The 17,146-nt window shown below is 36.7% G+C and overlaps 2 protein-coding genes across 2 annotated transcripts; both read left to right on the top strand.

Annotated features, from left to right (window-relative positions):
* Positions 1-2,728: 2,728 nt before the first annotated feature.
* Positions 2,729-4,728, top strand: LOC100633144 (zinc finger BED domain-containing protein 1-like). The gene is made up of 2 exons (XM_011408306.2): positions 2,729-3,688; positions 3,807-4,728. The coding sequence occupies exon 1, from the start codon at positions 2,729-2,731 to the stop codon at positions 3,647-3,649; it is 921 nt and encodes a 306-aa protein (XP_011406608.1). The 3' UTR covers positions 3,650-3,688; positions 3,807-4,728.
* Positions 3,840-4,727, top strand: LOC105314246 (zinc finger BED domain-containing protein 1-like). The gene has a single exon (XM_011408305.1). The coding sequence runs from the start codon at positions 3,840-3,842 to the stop codon at positions 4,725-4,727; it is 888 nt and encodes a 295-aa protein (XP_011406607.1).
* Positions 4,729-17,146: the final 12,418 nt, after the last annotated feature.

Raw genomic sequence — 17,146 nt, 5'->3', positions numbered from 1 at the left:
TTGGATATGGGAAAGCCTGTAATGAAGCTTCAGCAAGATTGTCCTACATGTTAGAACAGCACGTTTTACATGATCAGAAGCTGGCTAGAAAACAGATAGCATGTTACTGCTGTTTTGTCGGATGAAACTATCCCAAAACGGCAATACCATTATCTTAATTTCACTTGTAAATTCTGGCTCCTTTCAGAACATTTCTTTAAAGTTTTAGAGCCATTGGAAATTACAACTGTTGTTTTTAGCAGTGAAAGTCATATTTCATTGTCAGTTGTACTTCCTGTGGTATACAGTATTATTAGCCAGCTTAGTTCATCTGACAAGTCTATTGCTATAAGAGTTTTTAAGGAAAAGGTAGTTGCCGGAATGAAAACTAGATGGAAATTGGATGAGATTGATGCCAATCTTTTCTTGGCCATTGCTACAGCACTAGATCCAAGGTTGAAATACCTAAAGTTTTTAACTGAAGTTGAGCAGTCAAAAGTCAAAGAGAATATCATTGAGCATGCCAAATATAGTCAATTGCATTGTGCTACACCAGAGGCTGTACCTTGTAATGAGCTACCACCACAGAAGAAATTAAAATCAGCACTGGATATTCTACTAGGAGAAGAGGCATCCGAGTTGGAGATTAGCCATAGCAAAAATATTGAAGCCAATATATCTTTATTTTATACTGAGAAGGTGATCTCGGATTCTGATCCCATACTGTGGTGGCAAGAAGATTTCCTATTTTAGCACAAGTTGCAAAATATGTTTTGTGTTCCAGCTACTTCTACTTCAGTGAGAGGCTATTCTCAACTTCAGGTTCAACCCTTTCACACCGATAGACATACTTGTACGTCAATAATATGAGGGGGTGTAGTATAATTGTTATATTCTTTTCTATTTATAGAAATAAAACAGTCTAGATAGCTTTAAACGGTTCTCCTTTCATCTCTCTAAGTATATAGGTAGTAAAGTCCAGTAGCGCGACCCAAACTGTTCAAAACGATTAGTGGCCGAGGTCAGTCACCTAGAAAATGACACTACAACAAAAGACAGAATGTTTAGACATACCTTTGGCTTATCAAATCCTCTAGAAGTGAGTTGACAAGGCGAGCGACTCGAGAGAGCTGCTTTGCCTAATATTTCAATGGAGAAAAGTGGTAGGTGGGGCCACATTTTGCTTAGAAACGGCTTAGCAACCATGGCTCCTCGACGAGTCACAATAGCATTTCTACTCATAGCATCTTCTCCACTGACTTCTGCCTCTTTTCATATCCTACCTACTAGGTCCTGCTTAACATGATACAACTCTCTTTCCCTTCGCCAAGTTTGTGTGGTTAAAAAAAGTGGTAAGTATCCTATACTTCTATCTAAGAATGAACATCCCATTAAGGCTGCTATTAAGTTTCAAGTCTCGCAGGACAAGATCTTAAGAGATATGCATTGCTAAACTAGTACCACCAGAAAATTATTTTTAATCCAAAATTAATTTCGGTGTTAAAGGATTAACTGTGTCAAAATTAAGAAGCTGTTTAAAACCAGATAACGTTGATGCATTAACCTTCTTACATGCTACCAATCAATATTAGAAAAATGTATGCAGCTAAAGTAAATTTTTAATGTTTGCCCTTTCTCTCATTTATCTTTACATTATTTTGTTGTTAAAACTCTTTGTAGCATCAAATTCATAAATAATTAAAATTAATACTAAACCAATAATCAGGCGAAATAATTGTAATAAATAATTAATGTTATTAAAAATAGAATATTCGCTCGCCCATGAAAGAAAACCTTCGGTAAGCAGTATGACCCATTTGTTTATGCCCTACTATGCAGCAGCTCCAAAATAGATGCTTACATTAATAAATTCAAAATAAGTGATGATATGACAATGGATAAGAAGCATGGAGACATCTAGAAGAATCTTAAAGCAATTGAGAATATTACTCCAAATGTTGGTAGTAGAGTTATTATTAAGGGATGCATTGCTTCTATACACAAAGAAGAGAAGATCACTACTAAGTTGGGAATGGAACTGTTGAAAGTTGAGGCTGCAATTAGTAATAATTCCAAACAAGCTTTCAGATTGGCGTAATGGGAAGAATTTTGGCTTATGGTGAGCATTGGCAAAACTTATAAATTGTCAAATATAACAGTCAAAATGTATCAAAGAGTTTGACATTTCTCTTTTACACAGGACAGTACAATTGAAGAATAAGGTCAAATAGAAAGGAAAGTGTGTAACGAAATAGAAAGTCATACGCTTTATTTGAAGGTGAAATAATAGGAATAATTTCATAATTCATACCCATTTTTTATGAAGCAGTAAAGTTTCTGAAATCAATGATGTAATGGGAGAGTGTACGAAGTGCAAGACTCGTCAAAACCTTGATAGATGTCATATAAATTCTTCAGCAAAGCTTCTTCTGGAGAACAAAAATAAGGAGCAGAAGATAGTTAGCTTTTTTGGAACTTAATTGAGTTTTTCAAAGAGCGAGATGGCGTAACTGATGACAAAGTTGATTCACTTAATGTTCTATTGACTTTAGAACCACTAAAGCATGAAATCAATGCACAAAATGTGGTTGTCGCTATAAACGAACATGAATTTGAACTGATTAGTCAATTGGAAGTAGAGCTGTGAACCGGTTTAAATAAACCGGTTATTTCATCGGTTTTTATTATAATTAGTTTAACCGGTTATTAATTTTAATAACTGGAAGCACATGGCTTTAAGCATATCAAAATGGCCGCCAACATTGTATCTCCAACTGGCCGTTCTTCTCTTGTTTGGAAGTACTTTGGGTTTGCTAAAGACTGTGATGGTACCTTATCAAAGGAAAAGGCCGTTTGTAAGTTGTGCTCCCAGAAAGTTGCGCATGGTGGAGGAACTACAAACATGAAAAATCATTTAAAGACTAAACACTTAGCTGAGTTTAACATGCTCTACCAAGAAGAACCTACTACCAGTTCACAGTCATCACTAGATGCATTTATTGTTTCAAAATCTGTTAAGAAGTTTTCTGCTAACTCTGAGATGGCAAAAAAGCTGAATGAAGGACTTGCTGACTTTATTACTAGGGATCTTCGTCCTGTTAGTGTAGTAGATGGAGCAGGGTTTCTCAATTTAATGCATCTTGCTGAACCACGTTATACAGTACCTTGCAGAAAGTCGCTAATGGAAATAATAGACTCTAGATATAACGATATGAAAAGGTCAGTATGTGGAGTAGTTTCACAGCAAGAATTTATCACTTTAACCAGTGATATGTGGACATCACGTGCTGGTGACGGTTTTATTTCTTTAACTGCTCATTACTTAACAGATACTTTTGATCTTGAGCATAAAACCCTACAGTGCTTACCTTTACCAGGTCATCATGACCATACTTCAATTAGTAGTGCAATCACTTGTTGTACAGGAAATTGGCTGATTGACATTGCTAAAAATGTCACTGCCTTCACAACAGATAATGGCAGTAATATCGTTAAAGCAGTCGAAGAAGATTTGAAATGTATTCGCATTCCCTGCACTGGCCACACACTTAATTTGTCTGTGAGTGCTGGATTAGAAGTCAATGCAATTAGTAAAGTAATTGCCCGTTCTAAAAAAGTGGTCACTCACTTTAACCAATCAAGAATTGATAGAGAGCAATTGGCACAATAACAAGAACTACTTGGCATACAAAAGCACACCTTAATTCAGGTAATTAATGATCGAACAATCAAATATTGATAATATTAACAATAATAATAATAAGTAATAACAATAGTACTAAAACAACAACCTTTTCATGATTATTTTGTATCTATTCTACATGTAGGCTGTACAAACTCCATGGAATTCCGTGTTTGACATGCTGTCTCGACTTTGTGAGCAGCAAGCAGCAATTGGAGCTGTTCTTCATTCTCAGAGAGAATTACTTCATTTGGAGCATACTCCCGTAGAATGGCGCTTAATAGAAGATTTTCTAGACCTTTTGAAACCATTTAAAGATGCAACTACTTATCTCAGCTCACAGAGCTATCCTACTTCATCTGTTTTGGGTCCATTGTTAGTAAAAATGAAGGATAAAATAAAGGTTAGCTCTTCTGACTCACAAAGCCTTAAATCTGTTAAACAAGCAATTGGAAGATATTTAGATGAAAGATACCAAGATCCTGCAGTTCGATTAGTTCTTAACAAAGCATCTTTCTTAGATCCTCGAATGAAGACCCTACCTCACTTATCTCCTGGCGAACAAGAAGAAGTGCTAGATTCTTTAGTAAATGAAATTGTTACTTTAGGAACCTCTAATTCTCACCCACCTGATGCAGATTCTACTAGTGAACAAGATACACAGCCACCAAGTGCTAAGAAGTCGGCCTTAGAGAATATTCTTGGTGAAGAATTTTTTACTACTACCTGTGACGAGGAATTATCATCGGCTACTACAGTTTCCTTAAATGAACTTATTTTAAGTGAACTTAGTCGTTTCAAAGCTGAACCTTTATTGAAGCTTCAAGGTGATGTCTTGCTGTGGTGGAGGCAACATGCTATGTCATATCCCAATTTATCAAAGATGGCAAGAAAGTACCTGGGAATAGTAGCGACATCCGTTCCGTCTGAAAGGCTTTTTAGTGCTACGGGAAACATAGTAAACGCAAAAAGATCTTCACTGGACCCATTTAATGTAGAGAAACTAGTTTTTTTACATGACAATGCACCTAAAATTACTTCCTTACATTACAAAAGAATAAATTAATTTTTTTCAGTTAAACCGGATAACCGTTAATCATTAATTTCAGTTAACTGGATGCATATTTTGGGTTAGGTTCACAGCTCTAATTGGAAGTACTTATTATGTGTTTCTGTAGAAAAGAATTGATCATATGTTTATAACAACACTTATCTTGGAAATAATTTTATTGCAGTATTGATTGTCATTATAGTACAAATTATGTTAATAAAGAAGTTCATTTTTGGTATACAATAATAAAATTTGAGATTTAATTTAGGCAGAAAGGACAAAGATACTACATTAAAAATTATTCACGGTAGCAATCAATTTTAGCTAACTGTCTTTAATAATCATGATTCAACCAATAAAATTGATCTTAAAGCTTTTTAACACTAAATTACCAGAAAAGTTAATAATTGCCAAACATGCAATATGTAATAAAAATGAGCAACAAATTTAGTGACAACACAACAAGACGAATTACTGAGAAAGTTAAAAAATTAACAGAAAATGATGATGAGAAATTAAGACTAGACATGTTAAAGAGTTACAGAAGTAAAAAAAGGGATAGATCACAACAAAGTACTATAGTTGATATGGAATGTGAGAGCTCTACAGCCTCATCTGTAAGTCCTACTAATTTTATGTTCCATGGTTTACAAAACAATAATCACAATATTAAATCTCAAAACTACATTAGAATGGATATTATTTCATACCAATTTTGTATCCTTGGACAAAATGCTTGTTGTGTAAATGTAGAAGGGATAAACAGAGACCTAAATTATATTCAAAGGTTAAGAACATGATTCCATCAGAAATTCCCGATGAATTGATAGCAAATGCTTTCAGTCTAATTATTATTATTACAATTGTTTTTCGGGATTATCACAAATTGAAGAAATGCACATTTCTTGTATTCTGCCTATCATATGCATTTTTAAACTTCCGTTGCATCAGTTGGGATACAAAGGCTACGATAATTAATCTACCACTAGATATTAAAAGTGTCGCAAATATTAAATACCTCGTGATCCTATAAATGTTAACATTGTTTTTGTTAAAAAAGACCATTCTCCTAATACTCACATAAATTTTAGAATTAGGAGAACAGAGATTTTAAATGCGCTGCAATGGCTCTTAGGAATCATAAGTATTATTACGATATTAAAATTGATTTTGCAATGATTGAACAACTACCAGATAATTCCAAATAGAATTTAATGAGGACAGATTTTTGCTTCACCATAATGGATATTTTATGATGAATATAGTAATATATTTATCCATGAATGGCATTTCAGAAGAGGAGGCTATGAGTAACATACCTATAAAGTCCATTGATTACCCATCCTTATTGAGAACACCAATAAATGAATTTAATACAGAAGGGTATATAAGTTGTGCTTTTCTATTTTTATTACCAAATGGTAATGCTGATTTCACAGCTTCTAGAATAGGAGATGTAACTATTGGAAATTATTTCAAACATTTGATGTTATATAAAGACCAAAGATTTTCAAAACATCAACGCTTTAGGTATGATAATTTGTAACGATAAATAATAATTATTTTATTGTGATAAATAATTCGCTTTTAATACTGAAATGAGACACCATGCACTTTCAGTCAGGAGATTTTATGCAAAGCAGAATGAACATGATGGGCACTTAACAGTTACAAAACTTAGTTGACTGTGGATAGTCCAAAAAATGTTTTTCAATTTGGTTCTTGTTTCTGAGAGGCACCAAACAATGTTGGTGCAAGCAGAGGGCAAATTTAATTACATTGGTAGATAATTTTGGTTTACCAACCATTTTTTTCACACAGTGCTGCAGACTTACAATGGCCTGAATTAGCACACATTTTGAATGTTAATTCCTTATCCTTGCATCAAAAGTCTAAAGTGCTATTTGACAACCCTTGTTTTTTTGTAGATTTGTATTTTTATCATAGAATAACTGCTTTCATGGATATAATTTACAAGAGTGTTAATATCAGAACCGAGGAAGTCCTCATATTCATGGACATGCATCGTTAGAAGATCCTCTTAACATTGAATCAATTCTCTCTTCACACGATGATTACTCATTAAAAAAATTGATCTCCTACATTAACAGCTATGTAACAACAATTAATCACAGGTTTATTACTAGATGGTTCAGGTTATCATAATGCACCGCCAGCTAAACTTCCTTATATTTGTAATATTCCTTTATCTACTGTATCAGATTCTCATCAGGACATCATTGACCTTGTCACTACTTGCCAATGTCAAACAAAATTTTCACCTGCGTACTGCATTAAAAGTATCAATAATGGTGAGCAAGTTTGCAGATTTGCATGCCTCAAAAAATACAAGAACAAACTTTAAGAAAATATGAAAATGATGAACCAACACTTACAACGATTTGTAATGATCCATTGATAAACAGCTACAATCCAATTTAACTATTCAGTTGAGAGGTAATGTAGATATGTAACTCTGCATATCTAAACAAAAAGTGATAGAGTACATTACAAAGTTTGCTACCAAATATGAACCCTGATCTAACACTCTATAGCAGATTTATTCTAAAATATTGAAAACTTGATCTAATAATTCTTCAGCAGAAGTCATCCAAAAATTTTTGCTTCATAGCATTGCTGATAGTGATTTTTCAGCACAAGAAACATCTCATTATTGCCTTTACTTGGAAGTACAAGAGATATAATTATTTTAAGTTTAGACAGTTCATGACATAAAGAGAATAATTTCAGTTAAGAATCTCAGGCAACTGAAGCTTCAATACTTCATAATTACATTCATCGTCCTTAAAATACAACAATGAATAACACGGCACTTATAAGATTACAAATCTGTCAAAGGGCATGAACCTGTTTTGCAAAGATTGAAATGTGTTTGAATATGTCCCTATTACTCACCTGATCCTACAAGAATAAATTTTGAGCAATATTGCACACAGAAATTGATGCTTTATGTTCCACTTTGTCATATAAATGATCTTAAAGCATCTCATTCACCTTTCACTGAAGCTTACAGTGTTAATCTTGAAACTTTTACTCTTCTGAATTCAATTCAAAATGACATTCATTTATTTGAGACTACTAATGTCTCATGCAATCAAGAACCTTCTGATACAACTAATGAAACTGAAATATTACATTTTTGTTTACATTCACCTACTTATTCTTTGTCATGTAAATTTGTGGATCTGAAATAAGGCCTAATTCTATAGAGGAATGGATGGTATAATGTAGACCTGATCAACACATTCCTCCATCAAATGAAAATCCAAACTATAATTTTGAATAATTAGACTGGTCATATTCGTCAAAAAAGTATGCTTTTATATGTGAATTTAACAGATTTGTTTGCCATCATAAAAACATTTCTCCTGCGCCTGTATTTTCTTCTGATGCCTCTCCAAATAACCTTGATGGTAAACAATTGATTGCTTATAACATTGATGAACTTCATTCATCTCACTTCACCTTATCCACTACGATTTATAACTTTTGGTACGGCAGGAACTGGAAAAACTTACTTGATTCATAGTACTAGAATTCTTCAGGACAGAGCAAAAGTAGCTGCACCAACAGGGGTAGCAGCTTTTAACATCAGTGGTTACACACTACATTCACTTTTACACATACCAAAAGAAGTTAAATTTTGTATAATTTACAATCTTCATTATAATCAATGGAATACCTTATCATTGATGATATTTCTATGGTTTGTCGTAAATTATTTGGTCAAATCGATCAAAGAACATAAAATCTTTCCACATAATTTAGATAAAGTTATTGGTGGTTGTTCTTGTATACTACTAGAAGATTTTAGTCAAATACCGCCAGTAGCCAGTTTCCCTTTTTTTGCTGTTTTTCAAGCTCCTTGGTATCAGATTTTGGCACCACTTTTTATCATAGTTTTGAAAAATTCATTATTTTAGACCAAATTATGAGGCAATCATGTGATGACAAAAGTCAAATTTAATTTCAAAATGGTATCGTCACTGAAGATGACTGGTAAATCCTCCTTATAACAACCCCTGCTCAAGCAATTAATAATATATCTATGTTCAACAATTCAATACATCTATTTTAGACTATTAAGGAAGTTAAGGAATTTAATATGAGCAAGCTTCATTCTTGCACTTCACCTATTGCTCACATTAATGCTAACATTCTGGTCCAAATGCAAATAGATATTTATCTGATCATGCTCATGGACTAGAACCTAAAATTACATTAGCAGAGGGTGCACGTGTTATGCTAACAACAAACCTATCGACTGAAAGGGAGTTTCTGCATGGTGCAATGGGAACTGTTAATTCAATATGCTATCAGAATGGAAACACACCTCCATCTCTTTCAACTGCTGTTACTATTGTCTTTGAAAAATATATTCGGGCCCTACATTACTTGATGGCTCAGTACTGATTCTATCTGTACCTAAAAGTTGGTCTTCTAATGGAGCATGCTCTAAAATACAGCTTCCATCTAAATTATCATTGGCTATTACTATTCATGAATCACAGGGGTTAACCCTCAATGAAGCAGTAATTAATACAAGCAACAAAGAATTCTGCAGTGGACTTACCTATGTTGCTATTTGTAGAGTATGCCATGTAAATAAAGTACTCATTTCTCCTTTCTCTTATGAAAGACTTCAAAATTCATCACATAATCCTAGTCTAATACAAGTTATTGACCATGATAAATACCTTTTTCTCCAAACGACTATAGTCTTAGCTTACAATGAACAGATATTTTGACTTTATTGTAGTTAGAATCTTAGACATTTATTATAGAGAATTTTATAGTTTTGATGAACTAATGTCATCATCATTTAATCAATAAAATAAAATTTATCTATTATTAAAGCAATTGCTCATGCTAGCCCCCTCAAAGTTTACATTCACCTAGTTATTATCATTATTCTTAACAAAAATATTATGATTCAGTTGAAATGCATTGATTATTATAGTACTAAATATATTCTTTTATTTTTTTACTAACTCCTGTTCACTCCAATCCCTTTCAAACACGTTAAGGTAAATTCCATTTTTAATTAATTAAAACTAAAGTTTTTAAAATTTTTTATTATTAATAATTATTTAATTTTTTCATTATTTTAGAATTTTTTTTGAAACAGTTTTGCGAAGGATTAAAAAACTTTTTACTGTTAAAAGCAAATGTGACACTAATGGATATCTTGCAATCAAAGGAGCACGCATCTCTTCAAAAGAACTTTATTTTCTTTAAGAATAGTCTATGGAGGTTGCATCTATCATTTGTTAAGGCACAAAACAAGTGAAAAGTTGCAACATTTATGATATAATTATTACAAACCCATTTTATTTACTATTTCAAACAGCACTATTTCAAACTAGTGTGAACACATAATACATACAAACTATTATATACACAATTATATTGATCTCAGTTATCATCACTACAAAGAACGTTATTACTTTTGATCTTATAACTTTGTAAAGCGTGACTGTATGTATCTTACATCATGACTTCAAAAAGCTTGATATTATTATCACTCAGAATAGCATGATTACATACATCTTGATTTACCAGTTCCCACGGGACCAACCTTCACAAGTCACTGTTGGTCAAGGATCTTGAGACCCCTGCCAACTGACTGGTAGATAGGTGGATGAACAATTTGAAAGCCAAGCTCTTCCATTGTCCCAAATTCTGGATTGTACTGTCCTCGACTCCAACAGCTGATGCTGCTGTTGCAGCGCCAATACCGAAGCTGTGTTAGCAAAATTACCTGCTGGCAACCCCGCCCTTGTGAGGGTGCAGCGTACTTCCTCCACCTGGTGAATCCTCTTAAGGGGCTGAACATCCAACATGAACAAGGCTCCTGACCCCTGCCTTGATGACCAAAGTAACTTAGGAGCCCCGATACTGGGCAAAGATCTGCATTGGTGCAACCCTGAATGACCCTGACACCCTCCTCTCCTGATCGGTCTTTGAGCAGTGTAGCAGTAACAAGATCATTTTAGGGTGGTGAGTGTTGTCCACTGCTAGGTCCCGGAAAGATAGATGAACCTGTCGGTCATACGCTCTGCCTTATAGTACTGTTATCTCCCCGGAGCAGCAGAACAAAGAAGGCTGTCAAAGCGACCGCCCAACACTGACTCCTCTTGTACTCTCGCTCTTGGGCCCACACCCACTTCATCTTTCTCAGGATGGGTAGCCTTAGGTGTGGAGTTTTACCCAGCTTCCTTCTCATTATCTCCACCCATCGTAGGACTTGACTGAGGCGTAGCATTGCCTGTGCACTGGTCTTGGGTAGACGACCCCAAATCTGTGCTTGCTGAACCCCTGACAGGTAAGTCTTTATGGTGGCTAGGGCCAGGCGCTGTTGCCCCAAAAATGCAACAAAATAGCATAAAATACTTTCATTTGTAGGAAATGGGTACAAAGAAATGTCTTGACAGAACTTCCTGTATTGTCTCTGCTGTTCCATACGTGCGATTGGAGGACTTTGTCAGGACAGCTGTAAATTGCGCCTGAACAATTCCATCCAGAGAGTGGATGTCCATTCCTTGTCTCAAACTACAAGCAGTAGGAGAGAGTGAGGAACTGATACTGGCTGAGGATGGAAGTGAGGAGCCTGCAATAAGAAGTAATTAATATTGTGTCTTGATTGGGCATCAGCAAGTCAGTTGTTCTTCCATGGGATATGCTCAGCTCAAAACCAGAAGTCAAAATGAGCTGTGTAAAAGACTAGCAGTCTGATGAGATGTATCAGGTGACTCTCCCTGCTATGGGTTTTACTCAAGATGTAAACCACCGCTTCATTGTCGACTGAGAACACCACAAGTTTTCCTTTCCAGCTCCTCCGAAACAAGGCTGCTGCCATGACAACTGAAATCAGTTCCTTCACCAGAATGGAGATGTACTCCAGGGCAAGCGGACATTGAAACGCCAACCATTTGGAAAGAGTGCTCCGCCTCCCCATGAGCCACATGCAATAGAGAAGACTTCCACATTTGCTAGTGAGTTCATTGGATTAAAAAGCATAGCTAGTGTGAGGCAAACATCCAACACCACATCAAATCTACTCTAGCTTGTTGGTTCAAGCAAATTTTGTTATTTAGGGCTGACCCCACCTTCTCAAGGGCATGCAACCTCTGAATGAAGGCCATTCCTGGTCTGACCACCTTCGCTGCATGCTGTAGCAGTCCTCTCAGACTCTCAAGCTCCTTTTCTTGGTATATGCTTTCTACGATCGGTCTCTTGCAGCCCGTCCAACAGACGGGTCAGTTTCTTTACGGGAAAACACAGTTGTAGATTGAAGGTATGTACCTCAATTCCTAAAAATGTGAGGCAGGTTGAAGGACCATCCAGCTTACTGGGCTCTAACGGAAGGCCTAGTTTCTCGAATGTAGAGCACATCAACCTCTTTGCTTCCTCTGCTGCTACCAGATCCCCTCCACCATAATAAAATCATCTAGATAATGGAGGCTGAGTTTTACTCTGTTATGAAGCAGTACCCATTTGTGCTGCATCTGCTACTGCTGAGAATATTTTGGAGGTGGAGCATAACCCGTATGGGATAAACTTATTTATGATGACCACTCCAACCCACTTGACTTCCAGGGGGTAGTAGTCATCTGGGTAAATTGGGATGTTACGATACGCCTCATTGATGTCTGCCTTGACAAACTATGCTCCTTTTCCTTGCTGACTACTAAAAAGGCTAAATTATCTACTGTTGGATAGCAGACCGAGGAGAGTGTGGGCACAATTCTGTCGTTGACACTTAGTCCAGGCGGGGAAGACAGGTCCACAATGAGTCTGTACTTCCCTGGTTTTTTCTCTTTTAGGAATAATACCAAGAGGACAGATCTGTATGCCGTTGTGATTTTCCTGGGTGAACATCTGCTCCAAAGAGAGCCCTCTTGCCAGATAATCTAAAGTAATCTCAGAAATGGAGAATGCCATATTTGAAAGGCGGACTGAAATGGGGACTGACAATTCAAGCCAATCCTGAACCCATCTCTTAGACCACTTAGTATGTAGGCCACAAACTGCTTGACTGCGTGGTAAGAGAAGGCCTCTGACTACTGCTCCAGAGACAACAGGGACCACACCTTCTGATCTTGTGCTCCTCCCGACAAAGGCTTACAGGCCTCCAGAGCCAGCAGATCCTTAGTGAATCTGTAGTTGCCTTGAACCTCTTGACCACATGTATGTGCTGCTAGAGGCAAACCTGGAGGCAAGAATGTGGGAGGAGAAATAAGCATGTAACTTCCTTTCTGGGACTACGTTGAAATTACCCCATAAGTCCTGGGTCCACTAACATTCAGGCGGACAGGCTGACCTGTCTTTATTATTATTATTATGCTAGTAAGCTACCATAAATAACATGAGACCCATTCTCATTATTATTATTAACTGATATCAATTTTTAGTTATAATCACCAATTATTAACTCATATTAATTTTTCGATTATCGATATTATTGTAGACAAAAAAGAAGATTGAAATCATGAATTGTTTCCCAGACCCCTTCTAGTCACTACCTGGTCAGTACTAAATTAAGTTTGCTGAATAAGTGAGAAAGTTAGCTAAATGTGAGAGCTAAAAAACGAGCTTGCTTGTGCTAGTTTCACTATGAGCTAATCGGAAGTGGGAGGGGTCCTCTCCCTCTTGCTACATTTGCTTTGTCGGCACTATTGTCCCTTATGGGATGTTTCTCCGCAATAGTAACAAGCGTGGGCAAATCAGCAACCCTCAGATCTGTCACACAATGGTGAAAAGTTCTATAGGAAGCAGACCTTCTGGGACTTTGGCCTCTTATTATATATGTTGCGCATTTGAGGAGGAGCAGAATGGCTGTGAGGGACTGGTGGGAGGGAGTGATTCCAAGGAACCGTTCCAGGAAGGCACTGCCCATAGATGATAGGTAAAAAGTTACCATCAGCAGAAGCAGCAAAAATACTGTCATCTTTCAATCAGAAAGACCTGCTTCTTCAACTTGTTGAGAGCCTTTAACTTCCATTGTCCATTCAATGTATGGAACAAAAGTAAAACTGGTCTGATCCCAATTAATGATTAGAGACAAAGGAACTTATTCCATGACAACAAAAGCAGCTACAGCGCCTAAAGACACCTGACGTAATTCATCGACATCTTTTGTCAATGTTGAGGAGTTTGTAGTAGCTTTACACTTCACGAGATTCATTCTTCTCAATATGTTTCTTGCCCACTCCTTTTTCAGGCCACCATTACTTGCTAATAAAGTAGTATCATAGCTTTTAATGATACCAATACCTGCAGCTATTACAATTGGTGTGTTGACTACTCCTACAGCATTTTGTAGTTCTGTTATTCTTGTTTATCGAGATATTCAGCAAGTGAACAAGGCCTCCCCTCTTCTTTAGTGGTCGAACAAAAGAACTGACATCCTTCTCTCCAGCTATTCGCTCCCTACCTATTATTCGCTTATAGGAATTCTTCCAATTAAAGTGTAACTGACGCGATTTCTTTGGGTATTTTTTTATTGACCTGACATGAACATATGATCTTAAAAATGCTTTGTTGAAAGTTTCATTGTCTGAAAAAATTATTCACAGATATAAGCCTTCAAAGTTGCTCATTTGGCTTCCTGCCATATTACATCCTGTCAGGGTGTGGCTAATTGTGATGTCATACAAGGCATATGGTTGACTTTTACCATTGACTGCAATGTAACTTTAGTGGATCATATCTCAGTTAGATTTCATTTTATACCTTGTAGCTTTAATTCTATGATAAAAGTGCTAGCTGGTGCTTATAATTCATGAAAGTCACAGGACATTTGAGTCATTATGGCTGGTATAGCTTGCAGCTCATAGCCTACTTTTGACAATTCATAATGAAGCTCTGCTCGTGTATTTTGCATGTTTAATAGTTTATTTTTGTGTTCTAACACTGGTAAACAAAATTAGTACATGAAATTTGATGAACCACACAAGAACAGCTTCATTATGAATTGTCAAATGTAGGCTATGAGCTGCAAGCTATAACAGCCATAATTACTCAAATGTCCTCTGACTTTCATGAATTATAAGCACACTTTTATCATAGAATTAAAGCTACAAGGTATAAAATGAAATCTAACTGAGATATGATCCACTAAAGTTACATTGCAGTCAATGGTAAAAGTCAACCATATGCCTTGTATGACATCACAATTAGCCACACCCTGACAGGATGTAATATGGCAGGAAGCCAAATGAGCAACTTTGAAGGCTTATATCTGTGAATAATTTTTTCAGACAATGAAACTTTCCACGAAGCATTTTTAAGATCATATGTTCATGTCAGGTCAATAAAAAAATACCCAAAGAAATCGCGTCAGTTACACTTTAATTGGAAGAATTCCTATAAGCGAAAAATAGGTAGGGAGCGAATAGCTGGAGAGAAGGATGTCAGTTCTTTTGTTTGACCACAAAAGAAGAGGGGAGGCCTCGTTCACTTGCTTAATATCTTGATAAACAAGAATAACAGAACTACAAAATGCTGTAGGAGTAGTCAACTCACCAAGTGTAATAGCTGCAGGTATTGGTATCATTAAAAGCTATGATACTACTTTATTAGCAAGTAATGGTGGCCTGAAAAAGGAGTGGGCAAGAAACATATTGAGAAGAATGAATCTCGTGAAGTCTAAAGCTACTACAAACTCCTCAACATTGACAAAAGATGTCGATGAATTACGTCAGGTGTCTTTAGGCGCTGTAGCTGCTTTTGTTGTCATGGAATAAGTTCCTTTGTCTCTAATCATTAATTGGGATCAGACCAGTTTTACTTTTGTTCCATACATTGAATGGACAATGGATGTTAAAGGCTCTCAACAAGTTGAAGAAGCAGGTCTTTCTGATTGAAAGATGACAGTATTTTTGCTGCTTCTGCTGATGGTAACTTTTTACCTATCATCTATGGGCAGTGCCTTCCAGGAACGGTTCCTTGGAATCACTCCCTCCCACCAGTCCCTCACAGCCATTCTGTTCCTCCTCAAATGTGCAACATATATATAATAAGAGGCCAAAGTCCCAGAAGGTCTGCTTCCTATAGAACTTTTCACCATTGTGTGACAGATCTGAGGGTTGCTGATTTGCTCATGCTTGTTACTATTGCGGAGAAACATCCCATAAGGGACAATAGTGCCGACAAAGCAAATGTAGCAAGAGAGAGAGGACCCCTCCCACTTCCGATTAGCTCATAGTGAAACTAGCACAAGCAAGCTCGTTTTTTAGCTCTCACATTTAGCTAACTTTCTCACTTATTCAGCAAACTTAATTTAGCACTGACCAGGTAGTGACTTGAAGGGGTCTGGGAAACAATTCATGATTTCAATCTTCTTTTTTGTCTACAATAATATTGATAATCGAAAAATTAATATGAGTTAATAATTGGTGATTATAACTAAAAATTGATATCAGTTAATAATAATAATGAGAATGGGTCTCATGTTATTTATGGTACCTTACTAGCATAATAATAATAATAAAGACAGGTCAGCCTGTCCGCCTGAATGTTAGTGGACCCGGGACTTATGGGGTAATTTCAACTTAGTCCCAGAAAGGAAGTTACGTGCTTATTTCTCCTCCCACATTCTTGCCTCCAGGTTTGCCTCTAGCAGCACATACATGTGGTCAAGAGGTTCAAGGCCACTACAGATTGACTAAGGATCTGCTGGCTCTGGAAGCCTGTAAGCCTTTGTCGGGAGGAGCACAAGATCAGGAGGTGTGGTCCCTGTTGTCTCTGGAGCAGTAGTCAGAGGCCTTCTCTTACCATGCAGTCAAGCAGTTTGTGGCCTACATACTAAGTGGTCTAAGAGATGGGTTCAGGATTGGCTTGAATTGTCAGTCCCCATTTCAGTCCGCCTTTCAAATATGGCATTCTCCATTTCTGAAATTATTTTAGAATATCTGGCAAGAGGGCTCTCTTTGGAGCAGATGTTCACCCAGGAAAATCACAACGGCATACAGATCTGTCCTCTTGGTATTATTCCTAAAAGAGAAAAAACCACGGAAGTACAGACTCATTGTGCACCTGTCTTCCCCGCCTGGACTAAGTGTGAACGACAGAATTGTGCCCACACTCTCCTCGGTCTGCTATCCAACATTAGATAATTTAGCCTCTTTAGTAGTCAGCAAGGAAAAAGAACATAGTTTGTCAAGGCAGACATCAATGAGTCGTATCGTAACATCCCAATTTACCCAGACGACTACGACCCCCTGGAAGTCAAGTGGGATGGAGTAGTCATCATAAATAAGTTTATCCCGTACGGGTTATGCTCCACCCCCAAAATATTCTCAGCAGTAGCAGATGCAGCACAAATGGGTACTGCTTCATAACAGAGTAAAACTCAGCCTCCATTATCTAGATGATTTTATTATGGTGGAGGGGATCTGGTAGCAGTAGAG

This window comes from Amphimedon queenslandica, unplaced genomic scaffold, assembly GCF_000090795.2.
Source record: "Amphimedon queenslandica unplaced genomic scaffold, v1.1 AMPQUscaffold_13043, whole genome shotgun sequence".
Lineage (NCBI taxonomy): Eukaryota > Metazoa > Porifera > Demospongiae > Haplosclerida > Niphatidae > Amphimedon > Amphimedon queenslandica.
The sequence above is the reverse complement of the archived record's forward strand: the minus strand, read 5'-3'. Positions and strand labels throughout refer to the sequence as shown.

Excerpts from the sequence above, each read along its gene's own strand:
- LOC105314246 (XM_011408305.1), top strand. The coding sequence starts at position 3,840 with ATGCTGTCTCGACTTTGTGAGCAGCAAGCAGCAATTGGAGCTGTTCTT.
- LOC100633144 (XM_011408306.2), top strand. The coding sequence starts at position 2,729 with ATGGCCGCCAACATTGTATCTCCAACTGGCCGTTCTTCTCTTGTTTGG.